Genomic DNA, 16,212 nt, shown 5'->3' with positions numbered 1-16,212 from the left:
CCATTCCTTCTCCTCCCCGCTCCCGTCCGGCACAAGGTACAGAAGCTTGAAAGCGCGCAACACCAGACTCAGGAAGAGCTTCTTCCCCTCTGTTATCAGGCTTCTGAATGGTCCTTCCATAAGCTAGGTGTTGGTTTGGAGCCCTTGTAATACTAAAGGCCTCACACCATGTCAGGTTGGACACTGTTTATTTAGTATAAACAACTACAAGCTCTCACTTGAGAGTTCACTTCAGACTGCGGAGTGCAGTAGACCGTGACTAGCTAGTGGACGTAACTACAAAAGCATGACTCATAACATGAGCCACTGATCTACATCCCCCCTCTTAAAGAATCAATAACACTGTATACCCACAACTAAGCAAAGCAAAATAAAACCAATATATGTAAAGTCAAACATAGAAATTAGGTGCAGGAGTAGAGGCCATTTGGCCCTTCGAGCCTGCACCGCCATTCAATATGATCATGGCTGATCATCCAACTCAGTATCCTGTACCTGCCTTCTCTCCATACCCCTTGATCCCTTTAGCCACAAGGGCCACATCTAACCCCCTCTTAAATATAGCCAATGAACTGGTCTCAGCTACTTTCTGTGGCAGAGAATTCCAGAGATTCACCACTCTCTGTGTGAAAAAAAAATGTTCTCATCTCGGTGCGAAAAGAAATCCCCCTTATCCTTAAACTGTGACCCCTTGTTCTGGACTTCCCCAACATCAGGAACAATCTTCCTGCGTCTAGCCTGTCCAACCCCTTAACATAGTCCGGATACACGACCGGCAAGAGGCCATCTCCATTCCTCATCCCTGGGGACAGAGTTGGTGAATTCACCACCGTGGGGGAGTGGACCAACTCCACTGGGGTCGAAGCAGGAGACTGTGGTGCAGGGAAATATGGGACAGACAGAGGAACTGTCGCAGGCATGGATTGCTGTGCTGGCAAGAGCATGCGAGAGCCACCAGATGCAGATTGAAATGAACTTGTATAGAAACATAGAAACATAGAAATTAGGTGCAGGAGTAGAGGCCATTCTGCCCTTCGAGCCTGCACCGCCATTCAATATGATCATGGCTGATCATCCAACTCAGTATCCCGTACCTGCCTTCTCTCCATACCCTCTGATCCCCTTAGCCACAATGGCCACATCTAACTCCCTCTTAAATATAGCCAATGAACTGGCCTCGACTACCCTCTGCGGCAGAGAGTTCCAGAGATTCACCACTCTCTGTGTGAAAAAAGTTCTTCTCATCTCGGTTTTAAAGGATTTCCCCCTTATCCTCAAACTGTGTGACCCCTTGTCCTGGACTTCCGCAACATCGGGAGCAATCTTCCTGCATCTAGCCTGTCCCGGATGTATGATCCGGATAATAAGGAGGAGGGATTGGCTCCTTCACAGGCAGAAGATGTTGTTTGTTGCGTCGGCAGGTGCCGTCATCGACTCTAACAATGTACGAGCGTGTTACTGTCCGGTTCACCTCTACCCCATTGCGGACATTGGACTTTGTCTCTGGAACTGATGCGCTACAATGCTGAGAACCATATTCTGCACTCTGTATCTTGCTCTTTGCTTGTCCTATTGCACGAGTGTTTGACTTAGTCATAGAGTGATACAGTGTGGAAACAGGCCCTTCGGCCCAAGTCGCCCACACTGGCCAACAATGTCCCAGCTACACTAGTCCCACTTGTCTGCACTTGGTCCATATCCCTCCAAACCTGTCCCATACATATACCTGTCTAACTGTTTCTTAAACGATGGGATAGCCCCAGCCTCAACTACCTCCTCTGGCAGCTTGTTCCATACCTCAGATTCCAATTAAATCTTTTCCCCTTCACCTTGATTATATGGTATATATGAACTGTTTGGATGGCACACAAAGCAAAGCTTTTCACTGTACCCTCCTAACAAGTGCAGTTCTCCTGTTTTGAAACACACATGAACATGTACAGGAGCACAATAGTGAATTTCTCTCGAGTGCCGTTGAATTTTTAGTTTCCCCAGAGGGCGGCACGGTGGCGCAGCGGTAGAGTTGCTGCCTCACAGCCGCAGAGATCCGGGTTCGATCCTGACTACGGGTGCTGTCTGTACGGAGTTTGTACGTTCTCCCCGTGACCTGCGTAGGTTTTCTCCGTGATCTTCGGTTTTCTCCCACACTCCAATGACGTACAGGTTTGTCGGTTAATTGGCTTGGCACAAGTATAAATTGTCCCTAGTGTGTGTCGGATAGTGCTAGTGTTTGGGGGAATGTTGGTCAGCCTGGACTCGATGGGCCGAAGGGCCTGTTTCCGCACTATATCTCTAAACTGAACTAATCATTTTGAAACATGGATCAAATGAATGCTAATAGTATTTCTGGAAGACATTGAACACACAAAATAATCCAACAATATAAAGGTTCATCTTGCCGTTTGTGGCAGTGGCAGTGCTTATAAAATAAAAATCTGAAATAATATTTCCAGATAAAATATTGTTAATGAGATTTAATTTTGGTAAGTCTCCAGTTCCTTCCTAAAACCCCTGTCCCACGGTACGAGTTCATTCCAAGAGCTGTCCCGAGTTTGCCCTGATTCGAACTCGGAGATTTACGGTAATGGACGCTCGTCAGTACTCGGGGCTCTCGTGGACATTTTTCAACATGTTGAAAGATTTTCACCAGTCTTCCCGTGCTTACCTGCCATTAGCGAGTCTTCCCGAGTACCTGCCGTTAGCGTTACGAGCTGCAAAGAGACGTCCCCGAGCTCTGACGTACCCGCTACGTACATTCTCCGTGCTTGCCACGAGTTTGATTTTTTTTAAACTCGGGAGAGCTCTTGGAATGAACTCGTACCGTGGGACAGGGCTTTAACAATTGCATTTCTCATGCTTTGAAACGCACTTGGATTTGAACCCTAACGGCATGAAAATGTAAAGGAACATAAAAGTGAATTTCTCTCGAGTCTCGTTGAATTGTTATTTTCAGTCGAGCTGGCAGGACTAAATGTCAAATGTCAATTCTGCTTCCACAGGGGAGGACCCAGAGACTCGCAGGCTACGGACCGTCAAGAACATCGCCGACCTTCGCCAGAACCTGGAGGAGACGATGTCCAGTCTACGAGGGACACAAATCACCCATAGGTACCAAATCCACTTGCAGGTTTACAGCCCAGCGGTATGGACATTGATATGCAGGACAGAACTGTAGATAGACACAAAATGCTGGAGAAACTCAGCGGGTGACGCAGCATCTATGGAGAGAAGGAATTGGCGCACCTTTTACTTCTCTCCATAGATGCTGCCTCACCCGCTGAGTTTCTCCAGCATTTTCAAGTCAAGTTTATTTGTCACATACACATACGAGATGTGCAGTGAAATACTGGATAGACTTGGTTTAGACTGGATAGACTTGGTTTATACTCTCTAGAATTTAGGAGATTAAGAGGGGATCTTATAGAAACTTACACAATTCTTAAGGGGTTGGCAGGCTAGAAGATTTCGCCCGATGTTTTCCAGGACAAGGGGTCACAGCTTAAGGATAAGGGGGAAATCCTTTCTCCCGAGATGAGAAGAACTTTTTTCACACAGAGAGTGGTGAATCTCTGGAACTCTCTGCCACAGAGGGTAGTTGAGGCCAGTTCATTGGCTATATTTAAGAGGGAGTTAGATGTGGCCCTTGTGGCTAAGGGGACAGGGGGTATGGAGAGAAGGCAGGTACGGGATACTGAGTTGGATGATCAGCCATGATCATATTGAATGGCGGTGCAGGCTCGAAGGGCCGAATGGCTACTCCTGCACCTCTATGTTTCTATGTTACTATGAAATTGTGGCAATCCTCGCGGACTTTTGTGCAAAAGACAAACAACAAAACAACCAAACAAATTATAAACACAATCATAACACACATATTCTTTTACATAATAAATAATGGAAGGCAAAACGTTCAGTAGAGTTAGTCCCTGGTGAGATAGGCGTTTACAGTCCGAATTGCCTCTGGGAAGAAACTCCTTCTCATTTTGTGTCTACCTTCGATTTTACCAGCATTTGCAGTTCTTTCTTATAGAACTGCAGATGCTGGTTTAAGTCGAAGGCAGGCTGAAGTGGGTCTCGACCAAAAACCGTCACCCATTCCTTCTCTCCATAGATGTTGCCTGTCGTGCTGAGTTACTCCAGCTTTATGTGTCTGCTTTCGGTATGAATATTGATTTCTCCAACTTCATTTCTCCAACCCTTGCATCCCCTCTCTCTCCATCCCTCCCCCACCCAGTCGATGTACTAAGTTCAAAGTCGTCTTGTTGAGTCTCATTGTCAGTAACTTGTCTCCAGAGGTTTCCGTTCAGGTTTCCTAAGTGGGACAGGGGCATTACTCCAACTTTCTGCGTCTATCTTCGGTGTAGACCAGCTGTCCGTCCTACAAGCCCATCTCTCCGACAGAGGATTTGATCAAAGGCACGTCTCCTCTCTTGGCTTCCCACGGTTCTGAAGCAAACAGCAAGCAGAACACTCCAACTATGAATCTGATTACATCAGCGATTCTCTTCTGGAGCGTTGCCCTCTTAGGGATCAAAAGCAACTCTTCTCTCTCAAGCAAAGGGAGCAATAGAAATGGTGTAAATGCTGCAATGCCTCAAGAGGCTAGACATCAGTATTGTCAGCAGACCTTTCAACTGAAACGTAAGCATCTGACATGAAAAGGTTTGGAACTTAAAAGCTGTTCTGGGAAAAGGCACAAAATGCCAGGTTAGATGTGTCGGAAGGAATTGCTGGTAGACACACATAGCTGGAGTTACTCTGCGGGACAGGCAGCATCTCTGGAGAGATGGAATGGGTGATGTTTCGGGTCGGAAGAAGTGACTCGACCAGAAACGTCACCCATTCCTTCTCTCCAGAGATGCTGCCTGTCCCGCTGAGTTACTCCAGTATTTTGTGTCTACCTGATCGTTGGTCTTAGATACATAGATACATAGACAATAGGTGCAGGAGTAGGCCATTCGGCCCTTCGAGCCAGCACCGCCATTCAATTTGATCATGGCTGATCATCCACAATCAGTACCCCGTTCCTGCCTTCGCCCCATATCCCTTAATTCCTTGTCAGCCCTAAGAACTCTATCTAACTTTCTTTTGAATGCATCCAGTGAGTCGGCCTCCACACCCTTCTGAGCCAGAGAATTCCGCAAATTCACAACTCTCTGTGAGAAAAAGTGTTTCCTCATCACCGTGTTAAATGGTTTACCCATTAATCTTAAACTGTGGCCCCTGGTTCTGGACTCCCCCAACATCGGGAACATGTTTCCTGCCTCTAGCGTGTCCAAGCCCTTAATAATCTTATATGTTTCAATACGTACCCCTCTCATCCTTCTAAACTCCAGAGTGTACAAGCCCAGACGCTCCATTCTCTCAGCAAATGACAGTCCCGCCAACCCGGGAATTAACCTTGTAAATCAGGATTGAACCCGGGTCTCTGGCGCTGTAAGGCAGCAACTCTACCGCTGCGCCAGAGTGCCAGACAATGCGGGATAATTTGTATCTAATGTTGGAATGATCACCTTTGATGTTTAGTCATGTGGCTAAACCAAAAGAAAATTTCTGACTTCAGACTATTTTTTGTTTTGGTCTCCTGGCTTGGAGTGATAGGTCCTCTGATGAGTTGTGAATACCCCATCAGATTTGACCTGGTTACTGAGCTTTCCTGCTGAGCGACACTTCCTGGATTATTCATGTTCTTCTCCTGAAATGTTCCTGCTGTGTTCTCTTTAATATCAAGATGGATTCTTTGCGCCTATGAACTTCAGTTTTAGTTTAGAGAGATACAGCGTGGAAACAGGCCCTTCGGCCCACCGGGTCCGTGCCGACCAGCGATCCCCGTACATTAACACTACTGCACCCACTAGGGACAATTGTTACATTTACCAAACCAATTAACCTACAAACCTGCGCTTCTTTGGAGAGTGGGAGGAAACCGAAGATCTCGGAGACAAGATGCAGTGCCAGAGACCAGGTTCGATCGCGACTACGGGCGCTGACTGTACGGAGTTTGTACGTTCTCCCCGTGACCTGCATGGGTTTTCTCCTTAGAGATTCTCCTTAGAGAAAATTATCCAACTTCCAGCAAAGTCCCTGGTGGACTCTTCAGAAGATACAAGGTTCAAGGTTTCCTTCACCATCATTACTTTTTTGCACATCTTTCATTCATTTGTTCTATATCTCTCTGTAGCGATAGACAATAGGTGCAGGAGGAGGCCATTCGGCCCTACGTGCCAGCACCGCCATTCAATGTGATCATGGTTGATTTCCCACAATCAGTACCCCGTAAAATGGTCGTGTAGATTAGGTTTTAGTCTAGCTACAGCGCGGAAACAGGCCCTTCGACCCACTGAGTCCGCACTGACCAGCCATCACCCGCACACCAACCCTACCCTACACGCATCAGGGACAAGTTTACATTCATACCGAGCCAATTAAGCTGCTAACAAGGACGTCTTTGGAGTGTGGGAGGAAATCGAAGATTCTCAGAGAAATCTCACGTAGGTCACCGGGTGAACGTACAAATTCCTTACAGACAGCGCCTGTAGTCAGGATCGAACCCGGGTCTCTGGCGCGGTTCGTGGCGTAAGGCAGCAACTCTACCGCTGCGCCACCTGCACCATTTTAGCCCCAGTTTGATTTGCTCCACTTAAGTTTTGTTGCAAGTCAAGTCAAGTTTATTTGTCACATACACATACGAGATGTGCAGTGAAATGAAAGTGGCAATGCTCGCGGACTTATGTGCAAAAGACAAACAACAAAACAACCAAACAAATTATAAACACAATCATAACACACATTCACCGTGTCTATTTCCTCTTCTAGCACGCTGGAGACCACGTTCGACGGCAGCGTCACCACGGAGATCAGTGGCCGCAGTATACTCAGCATGACGGGGAGGCAGGCCCCGTTGTCGTGGCGACTGGGACAGTCCAGCCCCCGCCTGCAGGCAGGAGACGCGCCGTCGATGGGGAACGGCTACCCGGCGCGGGCCAACACCGGCCGTTACATCCACCCCGAGGCAGGCCGCTACATGTACGCCGCTCCTCTACGGAGGCAGCTGGCCACGCGGAGCGGCAGCGTGTGTCACTCCGACGTCCCCGACAAGAGCGGCGATGAGATGGAGCTGGAGAGCGTCCACATGGACGTGGCCGGATACATGAGCGATGGGGATGTCCTGGGCAAGAACCTGCGGACCGACGACATTGCCAGCGGGTAAGGCACTTCCGCTAAAACGTACACTTCCCGCTTTTTATCTTCTTTTCGAATGAAGACACAAAATGCTGGTGTTAAGGGCCTGTCCCACTTGGCGATTTTATCGGCGACTGCCGACGTCATATCAGTCTCGCCAAAAGATTTTGAACATTCCAAAATCCAGCGGCGACAAAAAAAATGTTGCGACACTTGAAAAAACGCCGCGGGTCAAACGCCATCGTGCCGCGCCACCACCACGTATTTTTCGGTGACCTGATATGTCAGTCAATGATGCCGGCAGTCGCCAAAATAATTGCCAAGTGGGACTGGCCCGTAACTCTGCAAGACAGGCAGCATCTCTGGAGAGAACGAATGGGTGACGTTTTTCGGATCGAGACCCTTCTGCGGACTGAGAGCCAGGGGAGAGGGAAAGTAGAGATATGGAAGGGGACCTGTTCCTTCTCTCCAGAGATGCTGCTTGTTTCGTTGAGTTGTTTGGGCTTTGAGGGCAAGGAGATGAAAATAGACATTTGTGTCAGGTTGGCACCTGGCTGTTTATACAGTTAAGCTTGATTGACAAATATTTTGTTTGTAATATGAAAACCCTCCCATGCTCCAAAGGCACACAGGTTTGTAGGTTAATTGGCATGATATAAATGTAAGCTGTCCCTAGTGTGTGTAGGATAGTGTTAGTGTGCGGGGATCGCTGGACAGTGTGGACTCGTTGGGCCAAAGGGCCTGTTTCTGCGCTGTATCTCTAAACTAAACTAAACTAAGATCATTCAGTAGCCTGATAACATTGGGGATGAAGCTGTTCCTGAACCTGGTGGTACATGCTTTCATGATTTTGGATCTTCTGCTCAAGTGGAGTGGGGAGAAGAGGGAAAGTCTAGACGGTGAACTGTTTTTGATTATGTTGGCCGGTCTCCAGTGGCTGTTGTGAAGTGCAAATGGAGTCGATGCAGGGGCAGGCTGGTTTGTGCAGCAACAAGGATCTGTAGATGCTGTGTTCAAGAAGGAACTGCAGATGCTGGAAAAAGAAGGGTTTCGGCCCATAGAAGGGTTTCGGCCCGGCAACAAGGATCTGTAGATGCTGTGTTCAAGAAGGAACTGCAGATGCTGGAAAATCGAAGGTACACAAAAATGCTGGTGAAACTCAGCGGGTGCAGCAGCATCGATGGAGCGAAGGAAATGGGGAAGGAACTGTAGATGCTGTTTTGCAGGGACGGCCTGGCAAATGTAGCCATGGTGTCCTCCACCACAACCTAGTCTGAAACGTCACCTATCCATGTTCTCCCGAGATGCTGTCTAACCTGCTGAGTTACTCCAGCACTTTGTGTCTTTTTTTTAATAACAAACCAGCATCTGCAGTTCCTTGTATCTCTGGTCAATCTTGTAACGCTTCCTGTAATACCTTGATAGACTTCCTGTATTCCCATTGCCCTGTGTTTTTACTGGCAACAGTTTCGTTTGGAGCAACAGTTAACACTAATGCAATGGCAACAGTTAAAACAATGGTCAGCTGTAGCTTCCGCACCCCAGACACTCCCTCTTCTCCCCTCTCCCATCAGGCAAAAGGTATAGAAGTGTAAAAACACACACCTCCAGATCTGGGGACAGATGTTTTCCAGCTGTTATCAGGCAACTGAACCATCCTACCACAACCAGAGAGCAGTGCTGAACTGCTATCTACCTTATTGGTGATCCTCGGACTATCTTGGTCAGATTTATCTTGCACTGAATGTTATTCCCTTATCGTGTATCTATACGCTGTGAATGGCTCGATTGTAATCTTGTAATCATGATTGGGGATGATCAGCCATGATCCCATTGAATGGCGGTGCTGGCTCGAAGGGCCGAATGGCCTATTCCTGCACCTATTGTCTATTGTCTTTCCACTGACTGGAATACACGCAACAAAAAGCTTTTCACTGTACCTCGGTACACGTGACAATAAACTAATGAACTGAATAAACTGAACATCCCAACAGCATGAACATTGAATTCTCCAATGTTAGGTAACCTCTCTAAACTAATTCCCCCCCCCCTCCCCCCCCCCCCCTCTCCCCTCCCCCCCCAATCCTCTCCCTCCCCTGTGCATCACCTGGACTTCCACCTATTTCCCCCCCCCCCCCCTTCTAGCTTCCTGTCTCCTGCGTCACAATCCGCAACTCTTCCAACCTGTCTCACGCCTTCTGTTCTTATCTCTGGCCTTTGTTCCAACAATCTATCGAGATTTAAAGAACCCTCACCTGTGTTGACCGTTATCCTGCCACGCTTTGTCCTGGCCCTCCCCTCTTCCACCCTCCCTCCCCCAAACAATCAGTCTGAAGAAAGGCCTTGACATGAAACGTCACCTATCGATGTTCTACAGAGACGTTGAGTTACTCCAGCACTTTGTATCCAATTGAGTGGGCGTGCATTAGTTGGCAGCATCCTCTGCTCTAGGGCTAAAGGTTACAAACTACACCTGAATTCCAGTTGCCAAGTAAATGATTCATTTGGTATTAAAGTGAACTCCAGCTTCCTGATCTCACCATGTGGCCCCACACCACCCTGGCCACGCTCTCGTTTCACCACTGCCATCGGGAAGAAGGTACTGGAGCCTGAAAACTGTAACGTCCAGGTTCAGGAACAGCTTCTTCTCTTCACCCATCACGCCATTCAACACCGCAAACACCAAGTAACTTTAAACAACAGACCTGGGACTTTGGCCTTTTGTTCTGTTCTGCACTAATACTGTGTTCTATTTTATTTACTTGACTGTTTTTTCGTTCCGATTATTATGTTATCTTTTGAGTGCCGTGTCTACACAGTCAAGTCAAGTCAAGTCAGTCAAGTCAAGTTTATTTGTCACATACACATACGAGATGTGCAGTGAAATGAAAGTGGCAATGCTCGCGGACTTTTGTGCAAAAGACAAACAACAAAACAACCAAACAAATTATAAACGCAATCATAACACACATATTCTTTTACATAATACACCTGTTGTGCTGCTGCAAGTAAGAGATTTAAGGACCTGTCCCACATACGCAATTTTTTTCGGCAACATGTTCGAAAATTTCCGACATGTTGAAAATCCAGCAGCGACCAGAAAAAGGCACGACTCTTTGGGCGACTACTCACGGCCATACAGGCGTCACGTGTCGACACGTCGCGGGGTGAAGCCTGTATGGTGGTGAGTAGTCGCCCAAAGAGTCGTACTTTGTTCGGGTCACCGCTGGATTTTCAACATTTTGAACATTTTCGGCGACCTGCTTGCGACTATGACGGGAAGTCGCCGAAAAATATCGCGTAAGTGGGACAGGCCCTTAATTCTTCTGTTTTGGTGCAGATGCATTTCGTTGGTGCAGATGCCAATTTAACACTGCTCGCTGGACCAATTTCTTCATTCTTTCTGATCACTAAGATGATGTAATGTTTTATTGTTCTGTTGGATGTTAAAGGTCTTTTGTGATTCACTTTGAGGAAAAGAGTTAAGTTTTGTTTAGTGAACAGTGAAGGAAGCAGCTGCGGATGCTGGTTTAACCCGAAGATTGACACAAAATGCTGGAGTAACTCAGCGGGACAGGCACCATCTCTGGAGAGAAGGAATGGGCGACGTTTTGGGTCGAGACACGTCCTCAGACATGATAGTCTGAAGAAGGGTCTCGATCCGAAACATCACCCATTCCTCTCCAGAGATGCTGCCCGCCCTGCTGAGTTACTCCAGCATTTTGTGTCTATCTTCAGCATGGAGACTGGCCCTTCGGCCCACCAAGTCCATGCCGACCAGCGAATACCTAGTACACTAGTTTTATCCAACACACTAGGGACAATTTACTGAAGCTAATTAACCCTACAAATATGTACGTCTGTAGAATGTGGGAGGGAATCAAAGCACCCGGAGAAATCCCACGTGGTTACAGGGAGAATGTACAAACTCCGTACACCCGCAGTCAGGATCGAACCCATAACTCAGGCGGGGTAAGGCAGCAACTCCTCCGCTGCGCCACCGTGCCGCACAAGTTAGTGCTCCAACAGATATCACTTTATTAATTTAGGCTCATTAATGCTCAAAAAGGCTGGCAGCATCATCAAGGACCCACACCATCCTGGCCACACACTCATCTCCCCGCTACCTTCAGGTAGAAGGTACAGGAGCCTGAAGACTGCAACGTCCAGGTTCAGAAATAGCTCCTTCCCCACAGCCATCAGACTATTGAACTCAACTCAAACTAAACTCTGAACATCAATAGCCCGTTATCTGTTTATTTGCACTTTATCTGTTTTATTTATTCATGTGTGTATATATTTATACAATGGTATATGGACACACTGATCTGTTCTGTATTCATGCCTTCTATAATTCTGTTGTGCTGAAGCAAAGCAAGAATTTCATTGTCCTATCTGGGACACATGACAATAAACTCACTCTTGAACCTCATTTCATTCCACATAGAGATTTTTTAAACTTTTTCACACAAAGGGTGGTGGGTGTATGGAACGAGCTGCTGGAGGAGGTAGTTGAGGCTGGTATCCAAGAAAAATTGGATTCTGTATGGCTGTATGGGAATTTCATTTCATGTGACAATTAAATGTATCTTGAATCTTGAATCTTGAATTTAGACAGGTGCATGAATAGGATATGTTCAGGGGGGTATGGACCCAAAGCAGGCAGGTGGGACCAGTGTAGCTGGGACATGTTGGTCGGTGTGGGCAAGATGGTCTGAAGGGCCTGTTTCTACACTGTGTGACTCTGACTCTATAAAGACAGATGAACCAGTACTTAGTTTCCCTATTGTCTTCTCTGTTACACAAATGAATAGTGTGTGTCACAGAAGGGCCATGCAGGAAACAGAGTCTGGTTTGAAAGCGAATACTGAGGATTTAACAGAATATGTCATCTGGTATGTAGCCGAACCACCTTGCACGATGGGCTGAAATTCAGGATAAGAGTCTGCTGCCACCTTCTGGTAGATTGTGCAAAGTGTTGTTGCATTCATGATGTTTCAGTCAATTGCACCAAGCTTCATCGTCCCAAGATAGTGGATAGACTTCCCTGTCAAAGGATCCTAACCCGAAATGTCAAGTAGCTCCGGAATCTGAAGAAACATCCTAACACGAAACATCACCTATCCATGTTCTCCAGGGACGCTCCCTGCTAAGTAAAGGGCCCGTCCCACTTGCGCGATGTTTTTCATCGACTGCCGGCACCCGTCATATTCGCAGCAGGTCGCCGGAAATGTTTAACATGTTGAAAATCCGTAGAATGTACGTAGCGGCTACGTTGGAGCTCGTGGATGTCTCGTAGCGGCTCGTAACGCTAACGGCAGGTACTCGGGAAACGCGGTAACTCGTGAAGTTTTTTCAACGCTGTGAAAAATGTCCACGAGAGCCCCGAGTACCCACGAGCGGCCATTACCGTAATTCTCCGAGTTCGAATCAGGGGAAACTCGGGAGAACTCTTGAATTAGCTCGTACAGTGGGACAGGCCCTTAAGGTGACAAGGACCCTTGTATCCTTCTTGAAGCTCTCTTTGGAAATCACACACTCAGCAAAGAGGTGGGCATCTGTCTCCTCTCTATAGCAGCCGTCCCAAGGGCAGCCTGCACTAGTGGTGAACAAAAGCTTTTCACTGCAGGAAGGAACTGCAGATGTTGGTTTACACCAAAGCTAAATGTTGGAGTAACTCAGCGGGACAGGCAGCATCTCTGGATGGAAGGAATAGGGCCCTAATGAGACCACACCTGGAGAATTGTGTGCAGTTTTGGTCTCCAAATTTGAAGAAGGACATTCTTGCTATTGAGGGAGTGCAGCGTAAGTTTACAAGGTTAATTCCCGGGATGGTGGGACTGTCATATGTTGAGAGAATGGAGCGGCTGGGCTTGCATACTCTGGAATTTAGAAGGATGAGAGGAGATCTTATTGAAACATATAATATATTAAGGGTTTGAATTTAAGAGTTAGGCAGGAAACATGTTCCTGATGTTGGGGTGAGTCCAGAACCAGGGGCCACATTTTAAGAATAAGGGGTAAGCCATTTAGAACGGAGACGAGGAAACACTTTTTCACAGTTGTGAGTCTGTGGAATTCTCTGCCTCGGTGGAGGCCGGTTCTCTGGGCACTTTCAAGAGAGAGCTAGATAGGGCTCTTAAAGATAGTGGAGTCAGGGGATATGGGGAGAAGGCGGGAACGGGGTACTGATTGTGGATGATCAGCCATGATCACAACGAATAATAGTGCAGAGACGGAAACCGGTTACGGAAACATCCTCGTAAAAATAAAAGTTATTTGGGAAAAATCTTCTCCTCATTGTCAGAATTATAATTTATTAACACAACCTGTTCCCCCGCAACGCTGATTACACTGCGAGTCGGGTCGGGTCACAGAAATGGATGAAAAAAAGGCCCAAGTCAGCCCATTGCATTTAGCAGGAGTGGTCTATCTTGCTCCGCTATAGGATCTTTGCTGTAAATTATACTATTGTATTATACTAGTGAGTTTTCCTCTGCCACTGGGGACCCTGTGGTTTCATCCAGCAAGCTCTCACTGTGGAATTTCGCCAACTCGTTTCTGATGATCAGTAGCAAACCACAGGCCAATTCATTTTAAAGGCAGCTGATAAAATGTTGCTAAGTTGGCAAGGCATCAGCTGATACGCAAACCTTTAAACAAATGAGCTGATTGCACACAATGTGAAGCCATAATATTTCAGTCCCATTGATTTCTGCATTCAGCTCCCCTCTGCCACATTTAAATATCTTTTCATTTTCTCCTTCTCTCTATTTTCACCTCGGAATTGAAGCGTCAATCTCTGCACATCAACACATTCCATTCTCTTGACCTCTCGCCCCACTTCTAAACGACAAAGAATTTTATTTTAAATAACTGCACGGAGGCGCAGCGGTAGATGTTGCAGCCTCACGGCGCCAGAGACCCGGGTTCGATCCTGACTACAGGTGCTTGCCTTTACGGAGTTTGTACACTCCACGCGGTTTGTCTCCGAGGATCTTCGGTTTCCTCCCACACTCCAAAGACGTACAGGTTTGTAGGTTAATTGGCTTGGCATAAATGAAACTTGTCCCCAGTGTGTCAGATAGTGTAAAGGGCCTGTCCCACTTGGACGTCATTTACGTGACATAATTTACCTGTCACGATGCACGACGCGTGTATTGTGACGTGCACGTGAGGCGCGCATGGTGCGTGGTGACGGAGGCAGTCGCGCGCGGCGCCCCAGGATGTACAAAATCTTTGTGCGCCATCTGCATGATGCGCAAATGGCGCCCAAGTGGGACAGGCCCTTTAGTGTGTGGGGATCGCTGGTCGGCACGGACTCGGTGGGCTGAAGGGTCCGTTTTTATGCTGTATCTCTAAACTAAACTAAACTAGACTAAATTACAACCACTCGTGCCGATAACTAAATGGCCCCCAATATTAGAATAAAACCCGCTGTTTCATTCTGAATTTATTTAATTGTCTCATTTAACCATTGAATTAATCAACTCAGCAGGCGGTTTGCATGGATGGTGAGCTCAGCTTGTCAGAGTCCAATAAAGGTGTTTTATTGTTCTAGCAGTGTGCTTGTAGGTCATGCGAGCATAAACCTGGCAGCTTCGAGTCACCTCATCAACGCACTGCTTCCCTGTCTCGTTTGGTTCAGTAAGTCTTTACCATTAGTATTCATTTTTTTTTGTTGCAGTAATTGATGGGAAAAATTAGTCTAGTTCCGTGCCCAGCCCAGCCCGAATCAATTGCAACAAATGTGCTTCCATGAAAAGGCGGTTACGTTTACTGCTTGTGAGCGCATGCTCAAGTCAAGAATGTTTTATTGTCCGATGTCTCAGACAGAACAATGAAATTCTAATTGCTGCAGCAAACATAGTCCACTGTAAACAATGTAATGAACGAGAAATAAATAATGGAAGGTTGACAAAAATGCTGGAGAAACTCAGCGGGTGAGGCAGCATCTGACGAACGCATTCGAGTCTGAAGAAGGGTTTCGATCCGAAACGTTGCCTATTTCCTTCGCTCCACATAGATGCTGCCTCACCCGCTGAGTTTCTCCAGCATTTTTGTCTACCTTTGATTTTGCAGCATCTGCAGTTCCTTCTTAAACGAGAAAGAAAAAAGGTTCAGTGTGTGGATATACACGGGGTCTCTGGCGCTGTGAGGCAGCATCTCCACTGTTGTCCCGAGTGTGCGGGGTGATCGCTGGTCGGCGCGGACTCAATGGGCCACAGGGCCTATTTCCGGCCTGTACCTCTAAGAAACTGAAATATAAAGAATATTACAGGTCACATTATTCAGTAATGAAATAACCTCAACACGAAACACAGTTTGTAAGAGGCAAATATTCGGGGGAAATTGTCCACACAGAATAGATTCAGTCACCAGGGTAAAATTGGTTAGTTTCCAAGGGAAATTATAATGAATCTCCTTCATGGGAGACTTACTGCTAATGTGAAAGCTCCTGGGATTGTCTAAGGAAGTTGTAAATTGTTTAGTAAATTGCCATGTTAACAGGAAACAGGATTGATGTGGAGAGGATACTAAAGACTCTAATTGGACTTTTGTAATGATCATCCTCGGGGATCAATTCTAAGGACAACTACGATGTAGAAACTACATCATATTGTCGTTCCACCAGTGGGCGCAGTCAGTAGTTCATAAGTTATAGGAGCAGAATTAGGTCATTTATCCCATCAAGTCTACTCTGCCATTCAATCATGGTGAATCCATTTTTCCCTCTCAACCCCATCCTCCTGCATTCCCCCCATTATCCCCAAATAATGCCCAAGAGCTACAGAGAGTTTGAGTCTGTGGAATTCTCTGCCTCAGAGGGCAGTGGAGGCCGGTTCTCTGGATACTTTCAAGAGAGAGCTAGATAGGGCTCTTAAAGATAGCGGAGTCAGGGGATATGGGGAGAAGGCAGGAACTGATTGTGGATGATCAGCCATGATCACATTGAATGGCGGTACTGGCTTAAAGGGCCTTATGGCCTACTCCTGCACCAATTGCCTATTGACATGGCTCTGGAGGCTC

The 16,212-nt window shown here is 46.9% G+C and overlaps 1 protein-coding gene across 1 annotated transcript in view; it reads left to right on the top strand.

Moving 5' to 3' along the window:
* The window catches only part of nav2a (neuron navigator 2a), a 572,427-nt gene that overhangs the window by 384,944 nt on the left and 171,271 nt on the right, over positions 1 to 16,212 (top strand). Inside the window, 2 exon segments of the mRNA XM_055649181.1 lie at positions 3,000 to 3,108; positions 6,817 to 7,206. Of these exon segments, the coding sequence (XP_055505156.1) occupies positions 3,000 to 3,108; positions 6,817 to 7,206 (499 nt within the window).

Source organism: Leucoraja erinacea, chromosome 18 (assembly GCF_028641065.1).
Source record: "Leucoraja erinacea ecotype New England chromosome 18, Leri_hhj_1, whole genome shotgun sequence".
NCBI classification, from domain to species: Eukaryota; Metazoa; Chordata; class Chondrichthyes; order Rajiformes; family Rajidae; genus Leucoraja; species Leucoraja erinaceus.
The sequence above is the reverse complement of the archived record's forward strand: the minus strand, read 5'-3'. Positions and strand labels throughout refer to the sequence as shown.